This window comes from Pseudorca crassidens, chromosome 7 (assembly GCF_039906515.1).
Source record: "Pseudorca crassidens isolate mPseCra1 chromosome 7, mPseCra1.hap1, whole genome shotgun sequence".
Classification (NCBI taxonomy): Eukaryota; Metazoa; Chordata; class Mammalia; order Artiodactyla; family Delphinidae; genus Pseudorca; species Pseudorca crassidens.
The window spans coordinates 22,906,772-22,920,053 of NC_090302.1; the positions used below are offsets into that span (position 1 = coordinate 22,906,772).

Here is a 13,282-nt window from a genome sequence, read left to right on the forward strand (position 1 = left end):
GGGCATATACCCCATGCTTGCTTTAGTGGAGTCTTTCTTTAGGGTCATGGGGGTGGTGGTTTTTCTTGATTTTTTTTTTTTAACTTGAGCTTAGGGGGAAGAGTCTTTCCTTCTCAGGTCATAAATCCAAAGACAGAAACTTAATCCAACATGCAAAGAGAAGCAGAAGAGAGAGAAAAATGGAAGACTTACGTAGTTCTTGATTTCCTTTTCCAAGGCTTTTTGAGACCAGTCCACCACTACCTTTTGTCCAGTTTAGTTACTGAGCAAAGCAATCCCTTCTTGTTTACAGCAAGGAGAAGTTGGGTGCCTATTGCTTGCAACCAGAAAGTCCTAAAGCAATCGTCTACATCCCTGGGTTTCTTTGGGAGCATATGAGCAAATACACATAGTGGCTGCCACAGTGCCTGGCACATAAAGGTCCTAAAATGTTAGCTCTTAATGATGTGTTCGAAATAACACCGAGTAGATGAAATTTGGACAGACTGTCTCTTTTTTTAAAGTCTCAGCTCAAATGAGGTCTTGCTTGTTCCCGGGGAAGATCGAGAACTTTCTCTTCTTGCTCTCTCCATCCTTGCAATCATCCTACTGCTCTGTAATTGTTTGCAAGTCTGTGTTCTCTTCTGATATCCTTTGAACTTCTGGAAGACTGGAACTGAGTCTTATTCAGCTTTAAATCCTCAGTATCTAATATTCTAGCATGGTAGATGGTCAAATAGAAAAATCCTAGAAAAATGAGGATTTGAAGAGTATTTATGGTTAAATGTGGCAATAATAGCAACCAGCATTTGTAGAGTACATGCTATAGTCTAAGCACTAGCCTAAGAACTTTGCTTTTATGATTATATCCTCACAATAACCTTTAATATGCTATTATTATTACTCCATTTTACAGATGAGCAAACTAACGTCAAGGTCATACCACTACTGAATGGCAGAGCCAAGACTTCATTCTGGGCAAACAGACTCCAAGAGCCCTAACATTTCAACCAATATACTGTGAAGGTATTTCACTAAATATAGATGGAATTAAATCATCTAATATTAGAGACAAAGGAAACTCTGAGATCATTGAATTCCATCATGAAACAGATGTGGAAATTGAAGCCAAGCGTTGGAAGTGTCTTGGTTCAGAGGATTTATATAATTGCAGAGGCATATCTACACTGGGCTCCTGACTCCTAGCTAGAATCATTTTTACAAAGTTTACTCCACCTCTTATGCAAAGTTTACTCCTTCTTTGCACTTGCACCGTCCCTTTCGGGGTTTTGTTTTGGAAAAACTACCCCCAGGTGGCAACTTGTGTTTCAAAGTAGCTATGTGCCAGGTACCATTCAAAGCCAAGGAAATAGCCCTCTATGGGTCTCACCTGTTGAAACAGACCACCGGGCACATGAAAGAGGACTGGGGAAAAGGGACCCTTGTTCATCATCAGATTTCAGCTCAAACTTTATGTCCTCCGCAAATGCTTCCCTGGTCTTCTAAGGTCAAATCTATCTGCCTAAGATCTCCTTCATAGCCTTAGCATGGTCAGCTGTAATTATATACATTATTTGTGAAATATCTGGTTAATGGTCACGTCACTTGTTACCCTATAAGTTCCTCGGGGACAAGATCTATATCAATTTGTGTTCCTCCTTATATTCCAGGTGTCCTGGCACACAATAGGTGCTCAAAACTATTTGTTGACTGAATGAAGGAGTGACCAAATGGATGAATAAATAAATGCATGAATGCAGCACCATGACGAATCATCCCTATGGGCTGCATAGGGGTAGATGCAACCCTTATATGGTGTGATCTGAGGCGACCCTCAAGAGGACACACTCACACAACCAGAAAGCCCCACCAGGAAAGTCAAATAAACATCCACTTGGTGAGGGCTTTGAGGAACCGGAGAGGGAAAAAGAGACACAAAAGGTGAGCAAGCAATTTTCAAAGGATGCTTTCAACTCCCTGGCCAGTCCGTGTGTGTTTCCTCTACGAAGTGTTTCCAATTACTGTGGCACTCTCGGTATCTGGATCCATCTCCAGTGAATTCCTCTGCAGCTCCTGCCAGACATATGGGATCAATCAGGGCTTCGGCGCTAGTGCGCTTGCTGCGGGAATGTTGACAGCCTGACAGACGTGGGGTTCTGGTGTCATGGAATCTCCGAGAGTCTTTGGCTTGAACTCGGGAGGAGAATGAGAAGGGGGAGGAGAGAGATAGAGGCAGAGATAGAGGAAGGAGAGGGGAGAGGGAGAGACAGAGATAGGAGGGAGAGAAGGAGGGAAGCGGGAGATTTTTCTTGACTGCCCCCTTTCCTTCAAACATTTTATAGGCTTCAGGGGGAGCGAGGAGGAGGAGAGAGGGGAGAGAAAAGACGAGAGCGAGAGGGGTAGCGAGCGCGCGCCGTTCCATCCCTTGTCCCCGGGCGGCCGGAGGAGGTTGGACTGTGTCCCCAGTGTCAGATGAGAGGGCGCTGAGGCTCGCGGCCTCCGTCCCGTGCCCCGAGCCCCGCGCCGCGCACGCCCCTCAGCGAGCCGGGCGGCTGAGCATCTCTCCGCGCCGGGCCGACGCCTGCGCCCCGGGCGGCCGCTCCGTCTCCAGCGCAATGTGGGCGCGCCTGGCCTTTTGTTGCTGGGGTCTGGCGCTCGTTTCGGGCTGGGCGACCTTTCAGCAGCTGTCCCCGTCGCGCAATTTCAGCTTCCGCCTCTTCCCCGAGGCCGCGCCCGAGACCCCGGGGCGGCTGCCCGCTCCGCCCGCGCCCGGCGAGGACGCGGCGGCGGAGGAGAGCAAAGTGGAGCGGCTGGGCCAGGCTTTCCGGCGACGCGTGCGGCGGCTGCGGGAGCTCAGCGAGCGCCTGGAGCTCGTCTTCCTGGTGGACGAGTCGTCCAGCGTGGGCCAAGCCAACTTCCTCAGCGAGCTCAAGTTCGTCCGTAAGCTGCTGTCCGACTTCCCCGTGGTGCCCACGGCCACGCGCGTGGCCATCGTGACCTTCTCGTCCAAGAACAACGTGGTGCCGCGCGTCGATTACATCTCCTCCCGCCGCGCGCACCAGCACAAGTGCGCGCTGCTCAGCCGCGAGATCCCGGCCATCACCTACCGCGGTGGCGGCACCTACACCAAGGGCGCCTTCCAGCAAGCCGCGGTAAGGTGCCCGCCCCTCCCGGCCCCGGCCCCAGCCCGCGCCCCGGCCCTGCCCACCCACCGCTGCCTCTCCGGCTCGAAGCCCGGCTCAGCCTAGGGCAAGCCACAGCACCCTGAGTCAAGCGTCCCCATCCCCAAAGTCAGAATCATACCTACCCTTCTATTGTTGGTGGGTGGGGTCCCTTGGGATGATGGATTTTAAAGGCTTAGGAAGATGTCAGGCTCCTTATTAAGTGGTCTTTGAGGACCCTCTTAGGAAGAGGTCCTTGAGATGCCCTTCACAATTCACGCTCGTAGGGACAAACCGTGGCCAAACTGGAACAGGTGAGTATGTTTTATGAAGTGTCTCTAAAGGTAAGAGGTGAAGTGACCTGAGCATTTCGCCAATTCTCTGGTACGTGACTTTATGCTTTCAATATGAATTTCGTTGCTCTGAGTCTTTTACAAGATTTTTAGCACCTGGTAGAGGAAGTCAGTTTAAGATGCTGGACTTTTACTTTTCCAAAATTTAACTTTTTCTAATTACAACGTGACACATGTTCAGTTGAAGAAAATTTGGAGCATACAGAAATGTCAGACACATGATAGCAAGCCAATTTTTGTGAAATGAATGAAATCAGAGGAGGAAAAGGGGGTGGGGGAACGAAGCCTCTGATCCCATCACCCTTATAAAGCCACTGTTTACATGTTGTTGAACATTTGCCCAGTATGCACATCTGCACATACTTCAAACCAAACTGGTGTCTTGCTCTTTTGTAGTCTACATTTTTCATTTGTTATATCATGAAATGATCTACATCATTATATATGTAATATAATATAGTTATTATATACCTACCTAAGTTGCATACTAGTCTAATGGGTGCATATAACTATGATCTATTTTACCTGTCACCAGTTGTTGGACACTTAGGTTTTTATTGTCATGGTAAACACAAATATTTATGGACCCCTTTGATTACTTCTGTAGGAAGAATTTCTGTAAAGTTGCTGAATTAAAGATACGGACATTTGTAAACTACTTGATACATATTTCCAGTTCTCCCTTGGAGGCTTGTATAGATTAACATTCCCACCAGCAGAGTTATCACAGCAGTAAGTTTGCCACATGGTCACCAATAACATGTGCTCATATTTTTAATGTCTTTGCCAATTTGGTAGGTGAATAGAGGTATCATTTTAGCAAATTCAATTGTTTTAGTTTTACTGGGGAATGAACATTTTCTGATACATTTACTGGGCATTTGTATTTTTCCTTTGATAATTACCGGGTCATAATTTTTGCCCATTTTGCAATTATGGTACGTGTTTGTTAGTTTATTTTAATGATTTGTAAAAGCTCTTTACATAGTAAGACTGGTAACTCTTTTTTATACATGCTGCAAATGTTTCTCCAGTTCACTGCCTTTTACTTTTCTTTATCACAGTGTTGTTAGATGGATGATTTAAATTTGTATATAGCCAAATCCATCAAACTTTGTCTTTAAGATCCTACATTTGCTTATGTTCTTAGAATGGCTTTCTCATTTCCCAAATCAGAGAAATATTTTCCCATCTAACAGTTTAATCTGTCAGGAGCTTGTTTTAGTGTATGGTATGACAAAGATGTCTAACTTTATTTTTTAATAACTAGTTAACCAATCGTCCCAGCATCATTTGTTTACTAGCCATTCATCCTTTTCCAATTTAATTGAATGCCACTTTTATCATACACTAAAAGCTTATGGGTATTTGATCTCCTCCTGGCTTTCTATGAATTTTTTATTATCCTGGATGATAGGATAGTCTATCCTATTATCTATCTATTATTTTTAAGCTTTCAAAAAGTGATTTAATTATTATAACCTTACAATATATTTAAATATCTGGTAGTGCAAATTCTCCTTTTTCTTACTTTTTCTCTTTAAATCAGTTTTTGTATATTTATTACTTAATATGAATTTTTAATTCACTTTCACATATTCGAAATGAAACCAGCCAGGATTTTGATTTCAATATAGAAAATATAGAATTAAATTGGGGATTATTTACATTTTATAATAATAGTCCTTCCAAGTCAAAAATATGGTATGTCCATTTATAACCAGTTCTTTTTGTATCCTTCAGTAAAGTCATAGATTTCTAGTAATTAAGTCCTGCATATATTTTTCAAATTTAGACCTAAATGTATTCTATTCAATACTGCTATCATGAATAGCATCTTTTCAAATTAAATTTCAAACAATTATTCCTCTTTTACTTTTTAAAAATTTAAAAAATTTTATTGAAGTATAGTCAATTTACAGTGTTGTGTTAATTTCTGCTGTACAGCAAAGTGACTTAGTTATACATATATATCCTTTTTCATATTTTTTGCATTATGGTTTATCACAAGATATTGAATATAGTTCCCTGTGCTATACAGTAGGACCTTGTTGTTTATCCATCCTGTATATACTAGTTTGCATTTGCTAATTGCAAACTCCCAATCCTTCCCTTCCCCACTCCCCCTCCCCCTTGGCAACCGCAGTCTGTTCTCTATGTCTGTGAGACTGTTTCTGTTTCATAGATATGTTCATTTGTGTTGTATTTTAGATTCCACATATAAGTGATGTCACACGGTATTTGTCTTTCTCTTTGTGACTTACTTCGCTTAGCATGATAATCTCTAGGTCCATCCATGTTGCTGCAAATGGCATTATTTCATTCTTTTTTATGGCTGAGTAATAGTCCATGTATTTAGGTCTTATTCCCATTTTTCGATTGGGTTGTTTGTTTTTTTGTTATTGAGTAGTATGAGCTGTTAGACAATTATTCTTGATGTAGAGAAACGTTGGTTTTTTTAAACATGACTTCTGTATCTGAATTCTTGTCCAAGTCTCTTTGATTCGTTTTTTAAGACTACATTTTATTTTACTGATAGTGTTTATTGTAGAAGATAAAATAATCAGAAAAAATTTCTGTAAATACACTGTAATATTTTGGTACATATCCTTCTTTTTGCAGTTGTCAAGGTAGTAGGTGTGTTTTCATATGTGTACATATATCATGCATAAATAATGTTTACTCAAAAAAGGATTGTATTGTATGTTCTCTTTTTTAACTTGACTTTTCCATCATATTTTGCAGTCTTCTTTTCATAATAAGAAACACACTTCTACTTTGTCATTTTTCATGGTCACACAGTATTCCATTACAGGATGTGCTTTTATTTTTATCATGTAATTACCTATTATTGTATATTTAGGCTGTTACAAACAATACTATCATATTTCTAATAATTTCCCTAATACAAATTTCTGAAGTGGTAGGTATTATTCCTTCAAAGAGGATGCCTGTTTTTTAAGGCCTTTGATACGTGTGCCAAGTGGCTCTGTAGAAAATGGGTACCAAATTGCACTCCTACATGTAGTGCCTGGGTCCGTATATAGGACACAGCCAACACAGGTTAGTATCATTTGAACATGACACCCCTAATTTATATGTGAAAAGGAGAATCCCTTTTTTTTTTTTTTTTTTTTTTTTGCTGCGTTGGGTCTTCGTTGCTGCGTGTGAGCTTTTCTGTAGTTGCGGTGAGCAGGGGCTACTCTTCATTGCTGTGCGCGGGCTTCTTGTTGCAGTGGCTTCTCTTGTTGCAGAGCACGGGCTCTAGGCACGCGGGCTTCAGTAATTGTGTCACACGGACTCAGTAGTTGTGGCTCGTGGGCTCTAGAGTGCAGGCTCAGTAGTTGTGGCGCAGGGGCTTAGTTGCTCTGCAGCATGTGGGATCTTCCTAGACCAGGAGCGAACCTGTGTCCCCTGCATTGGCAGGAGGATTCTTAACCACTGTGCCACCAGGGAAGTCCCTAGAAACCCATTTTATATTGTTTTTCCTCATTAGTGAGGCTGAACACTTTTTTCATGTACTGTTGGCCATATATAGCTCTTTTTTTGAATACCTCTTAAAATATTTGGGGATTATTATCCATCTTTCATTTGAGGGTGCTTCTTTTTCTTAGTGATTTGTAAATGCAGTTTAAATCTTAATGATATTAACCCTCCTGCTGCCAAGTCTGCGGCAAGTATTTTTTCTCTGTGTTTCACTTGCCTTTGAATTTTGTTTATGATGCTAGCATCTACCATTTTATCAATCTGTTGAATCTACTTTTAATTTGTGCTTTTTTTCCCCTTTCCTATGAAGTTTGAAAGGCTTTTGCCTTTAAGACACAGAAGAACTCCCTAAAGATGTCCTCTCTTGATTGAAGTAGTTACGCCAGGCAGGGTTCAGCTTTGTAGACTCAGTCCTCTGTTGGCCTCCACTCCGAGTTCTCATGAGGTCCCAAAGGCTGGCCTTATTCCTCATGTCACTGCCCACTCCATCAGGGAAGAACCCCTCTGCATCAGGGAAAAACTTGCCATAGACCAGCTCCTCTGTTTGGCTTGGCCAGGTCTGCCCAGGGCCTCTCAGTACTGTTGATCCAAATCAGTTCAATGGGTAATGAGTTGAGTATGAACTGCTTTCCTCAAGACCTGCTCTGTCTTCAGCTTTCTCCTTCCAAATACTACATCCTGTCTTGGAAAGTAGAATTGCCAATAGGGGTCCCAGTGCCTTTCTTCAGTCTGGATCCGTTTGTAATCTAACAAGCAGAAATTTCTCAAAAGTTTGTTTTAACTGAACTTTCCCTTGACTTTATTTCCCTTTTCTCATTTTGGTTGGGTTATGAGAAGGTACAGCAGAGGGTCAGCTGGACTCAGTTCCTGTCTAACCTGGAAACCTACATGTCTTTATTGTAACATTGCCAAGCCTCTGATGAGTATGCTTAGGTATAATTAGAATATGATATTTATGGAGAAAATTGGTAGAAGATGACTGGTGTTTAGAAATGGTATTAGTAGAAGTTTGAATGTGAATTTTGGCAAAGAGATCAAGCAAGCCTGTTTTATCACAGGATTAGTTTGAAAATGATAAACTGTGTGGTTCTGTTTGGAAATTTAGACATTTCTTCAGGGAGATGAAACAGTTCATCAGATTCCCATGTGTGCATAGAATGGTAATATTGGAACTGATTGTGATCTGGCCTTTACGTGAAATTGAAAATCATGGGGACATTTTTGAGGTTATTCATTATTTTCCCCAGAAAAATGAGTTTTTCAAACCTTTTCCATTTGACACTGAATGACCGCACAGCTGTCTGCAGCCACAAACACAGGCAGACAAATATGCAAACACATAGATACACACTTGCAAGTACATGGCTACCCCTCCCAATTCAGACATCTTCTCCTCTTATGTAAAATTTCAAGATAGAGAATTTCCTTTACCAACATGAAATTTGCTGTTATCTACTCAGCACATATGATCGACTAAACAAAAAGGGTAACAGTATTGCTTCATTTTTTATAGGGTGTCAGAATTGTACCACTTGATGGGGGGAGTGTATGCACAGACACACTTTATTTGAATGGATGAACTTCAATGTAGATGTTTTCTTTTGGGGCGCCATCCCGACGTCATCAAAGAGTATAGGGCAAAAGCAGTGAAATCTGTAGTTAGTACAGTTCCCTCCAGAGACACAATCGATAGATTGGGGGAAAGATTTAGCACCTTGAACTTAATTACATGAAAGCCTTTGACAAAACAAACGAAAAGCTCTTCAGCTTTTCCTTTCCAAGAGATGACTGTTTCACAGTGACCTTTCTTTTGGTTTTTCTCCCTGACATGTAGTTATAAATTGCCTTTCCTAAAGTGCATATTTTGGACTGGCCCCTCTATGAATGCAAAACTCTTCAACTCCTAAGCATTTCACATCATAATAAAATCAGAGCCCCTCATCCCACTTCACTTTTGCTAAATAGCTCTTACACAAACATAGCATGGAGCTTCCGTTGGAAAAAACTGCTGCTTTCTTTATTGTTCCAGAGTTCCAGAAATATGATCTGATGGTGGGGAACGTGCTGCCTTGCCAAAAATCTGAGCTTTAGGTGTGGCCCGAAGACTGGGAATAGACAGGCGGAGACTCTTCCTAGCTTCCAGGGAAGGGCATCGTCATTATGTGTCCACGCTGCTACACGTTCACACCTTTACCTTTTAAGTGTTCTGATAAAACCTGGAGTTGTGTGAGATGCCACCAGATTAAAACCCTGATGAATAAAATTAAGGCTATTTTATTTCTATACGATGAACCAATAATAGCCTATGAAGCAGTCTTTCTGATGGCCCAGATGCTGAAGGAATAAGCAAAGTTTGGGTTCTCCTTCCCTATTGGAAGAGGTAGAGGGGAGTCATACAATCTGCAGTGGATTCAGCTGTTCCAAACTCAGAGCATGATTTAGATGTCAAGAATTACTCACCGTTGAAGGAGCTAAGTTCTTTTTTGATGCTGGAAAGATGATCTTGCTAAATACAGCTCTGGAAGTGTTCTCTCTTTTGTGCTTCTTAAACTTTAAAACAATTCTCCTGTTGCCTTGGTCTTCTGTAGGAACTTCTTTGGTAATCCCATCTGTACTTTAGAAGTGTGAATGAGGAATGAAGGAATGAATGAATCCTCAGTGCATAAAATAGATCCAGACCTCTCGTATATTTCCCAGGCAAAGATGGTACTGAAATTTATTTGGAGAGAGAGCAAATAATTGTCAGATATTGAATTCTAATTTCTTCTTAGTCTGGTATCTGTGTATTTTATTTATTAGTTTTGTTATGCCCAGCATACAGGACACTGTGATATGTATTAAGAGGGTGCAGTATGCTACTGTTAAAGACACTTATCACTGTTGGCTGCCAGTATTGTATGGTGTTTGGTTGGAATGCATCATGAGGGTACTTGGTCAAAGACTGAATGCTGAAACACAGAGGAAGGGCAGACTGCTCTGTCCTACTTCACTTCTGTGGTCAGAGGATAGGAAAGCCTTCCCCAGTGTCCTCTTGGTACAATGTGCTAGAGAGGATTTCTCTTAACAGTGACCATGAAGTAGAATTATTAAATGTATTCATTCTTGACCAGATACACCTTTCATTTGTAAAGTGATCTGTAATTTATGAAGCGCTTTCATGTTATGATTTTACAGAATCAGTTTTACAGAAAAGGCCTGGATACTAGGAGAGGTTAGGTAACTAAATGGTACTGACGGGGCTGAATAAATGCCGAAGGTAGAGTCAATCCAGTGTCCATTTTGTCATCTGGTCTTTCTCCTCCCCACCACCCCTCACCCCACCCACATCTTACGTATTACCTCCATTTGTTGAGTTGTGTCAAAAGCCAGGGAGAAGAAGGAAATCCCGTCTCCAGAGCTTCTAAAGTGTTACATAAGATATAATGCCAGTTTAACCCAGAAGACAAAAACCATGGCTTTAAGGCCATAGTCATTCTGTGGGTGCTTTTCAATTGGCCCTTAATGTGTGTGATATATATATGGCCTATGTGTGTGTGTGCAGGTGCATATATATATATATATATATATGTGTGTGTGTGTGTGTGTGTGTGTGTGTATGTATTTGTATATTTTAAAATACACATGTATATTTAATGTATGTTTTAATTTTGGCAAGCATTTTAAAATCAGGAGATAGCATTTTTTAAAAATCTGAGTTTGGGGCTTACTCTTTTTTTTTTTTTAACATCTTTATTGGAGTGTAATTGCTTTACAGTGGTGTGCCAGTTTCTACCCTACAACAAAGTGAATCAGCCATACATATACATATATCCCCATATCTCCTCCCTCTTGCATCTTCCTCCCACCCTCCCTATCCCACCCCTCTAGGTGGTCTAGAGAGACCAAGCTGATCTCTCTGTGCTTTGTGGCTGCTTCCCACTGGCTATCTATTTTACCATTTGGTAGTGTGTATATGTCCATGTGGGGCTTACTCTTGACAGATTGGGGTGTGTAACAATTCTGGGTGTGATTTCTCTCCTCAGCGTCCCCACCTGGCACTTAGAATTCCATTTTGTGATCCTTGACTGTGTTCCACGCTCTAACAGGGACCAATCACTGGCAGAGCCTGAGATGGTATAATCCCTTCTGGTTTGTCCTCTGAGCTTCCTTTTTAACCCAATATTAGCTGAGATTAAATTTAGCTGGATGTAGTAGAAAAATCTAAAGTACCACTAGCTTAAACATGATAAACAGTTGTGTCTCTCTCAAATTAAGTCTTGAGTAGAAAAGTCAGAGCTAATATGGCAGCTGTCTGATGTCTTCAGGGACCCAGAGTCCTCTCTTTCAGACCTCTGTTCTATCATCTTCAGGTCACCTCATGGTCCAAGATAGCTGTTGGAGCTCCTACCATCAGGGGCTCATTCCAGGAGGCAAGAAAGGATAAAGACAGTCATATTGCTACTTAAGAAGACTCTGTAGCAGTTCACACAATACTTCCACGTGGATCTCACCGAGGGGGACTTGGTCTCAATCCCGTCCTTAGCTTTCCAGAGTTTTGTTACTGAAGAGGAAGGAGAGTGTGGATACTGAGGAAGTGATGAGTGGCCTTTACCAAACCAGTGTGTCAGGAAGAGTGTATGTCTAACCAGAGAAATATCTGGAAATCCCATTTCGTTTCTTCCTCAAATGGCCCAGCTCAAGATGGAAGAGTCAGGCCTCGCCTAACTAAAAAATACCTTTAGATCATGCTTTTTGTTTTAGAAAAACTATCAGAGTTCCTGAGCAATCTATTTAAATTTTGGCAACAGAAACTTCCTATGTTAGTTTCCTAGAAGCTTCTAAATAATATGGCATTCACTCCCAAATAAAAGATTATACTGAGAGAGACGGGGGGAAAAATGCATCCCACAAAATATAATCAATATTTTGTTGTCAGTTAGTAAATCCAAATGAACCTTTCTCAGGAAAACATGGTTCTTCTTTGGCTTTTCAGAGGAAGCTGTCAGGTTAAGAGACTTCTACATTAAAAGGAATTTCCTGTTCTGTATTATCTCTGCCTTTCCCGTAGGTTTTTAACACTATTCTTTGAATCTCCCCCGGCCATATGAAGAATGTATTTCTGGCATAGAATCTGCTTACATGCAGTAACCTGCTTTGGTTTGGAGGCCAATTGTGGATAGGAAACATTCTGGGAGATGTTGTAGCCCATGAATGTTGTTACAGCACTTCATTTGAAATGAATGATAGTGAGAAGGAACTGAAATACGCAGTGCATTAGTAGGTGCATTTTCTTATCAATCTTGATGAAAAGATTTTTTAAATATTCATCTTCTTTGCTGTCTGCCTTTGTCATTAGGTCATTCAACCAGTTGCGTTTTATTTGTGTAAAGTGTCAAGCAATAACAATGTTTCAAATTCAGAGCATTCTTTCTTTCCTAGTTGCAGTGAACCCGAAAACTATAAACTTGAGGAGCTGAGTCTAGTTGCGACATATGTTGAAACAGTGATGGCTACCTTGTTTTGTGTGAATAGATATCATTCAAAATTAAGGGCAAAAATTCCTACAAGAGTAATAGAGAAAAAAATTTTTAAGTTCTTAGCAGGGCTTATTACAAGATTGAATCATTTACAGAGTAAAATTCGTTTACTTAGTAAATTTACTTAGTCATTTACTAAGTAGAGTCCAAGTTGGATATTTTTCCAGTTGTAAGTTATCGCTAGGGTGTATAAAATATATTTTGAGGTACGTGAGTTCGATGCACTATTTTCTTAATTCCCTCTGAAACGCTCCTGGTAGCCGTCGTCGTTTAATGCCCATCCTACTGCACCTAGTTATAGGATATACTGGTTGCTAACGTAAAGTATAGTTTTATAAGATTTCAAAGGTGATATTTAAAATGTATATATGTGTATATGGTTAAAATACATACACTTCTAATTTTCTCAGATATGAACTCTCTCAAATTTCCACTAGTTCCACCTCTAAACTTGTATGCATCTCTATTTAACCACACTTCCTCACCTTTATTAGAGTAATGGTCTCTTCCCTCAGCCCAGGAATACCTTCTACTGAATATTTCTCCTTCTTTCTTCTATCTTCAAGGTCTTCCTCTTAACAGACTCCTTTCTCGTAATGAAGAGCATTCACAATACATCTGTGTATTTAAAATCGGTAGCATGTTTCCAGAGCAATGTGGTAAATTGTCAGTATGTTTGCAGTCTTAAAAGTATAAATCGTAAAACTAAATTACCCACCAAGGAGCTTCTCATAAGAAATAATTCAAGAAACACACAAAGATTCCTGTAAAAGGATGTTCATCCCAG

At 40.8% G+C, this 13,282-nt stretch overlaps 1 protein-coding gene across 1 annotated transcript in view; it reads left to right on the forward strand.

Moving 5' to 3' along the window:
* The first annotated feature begins 895 nt into the window (after positions 1-895).
* Positions 896-13,282, forward strand: part of SVEP1 (sushi, von Willebrand factor type A, EGF and pentraxin domain containing 1) — a 185,630-nt gene continuing 173,243 nt past the window's right edge. Inside the window, exons 1-2 of the mRNA XM_067743688.1 lie at positions 896-1,005; positions 1,650-3,131. Coding sequence (XP_067599789.1) covers positions 2,595-3,131 — 537 coding nt within the window. The 5' untranslated portion in view covers positions 896-1,005; positions 1,650-2,594. The remainder of the gene's footprint in view (positions 1,006-1,649; positions 3,132-13,282) is intronic.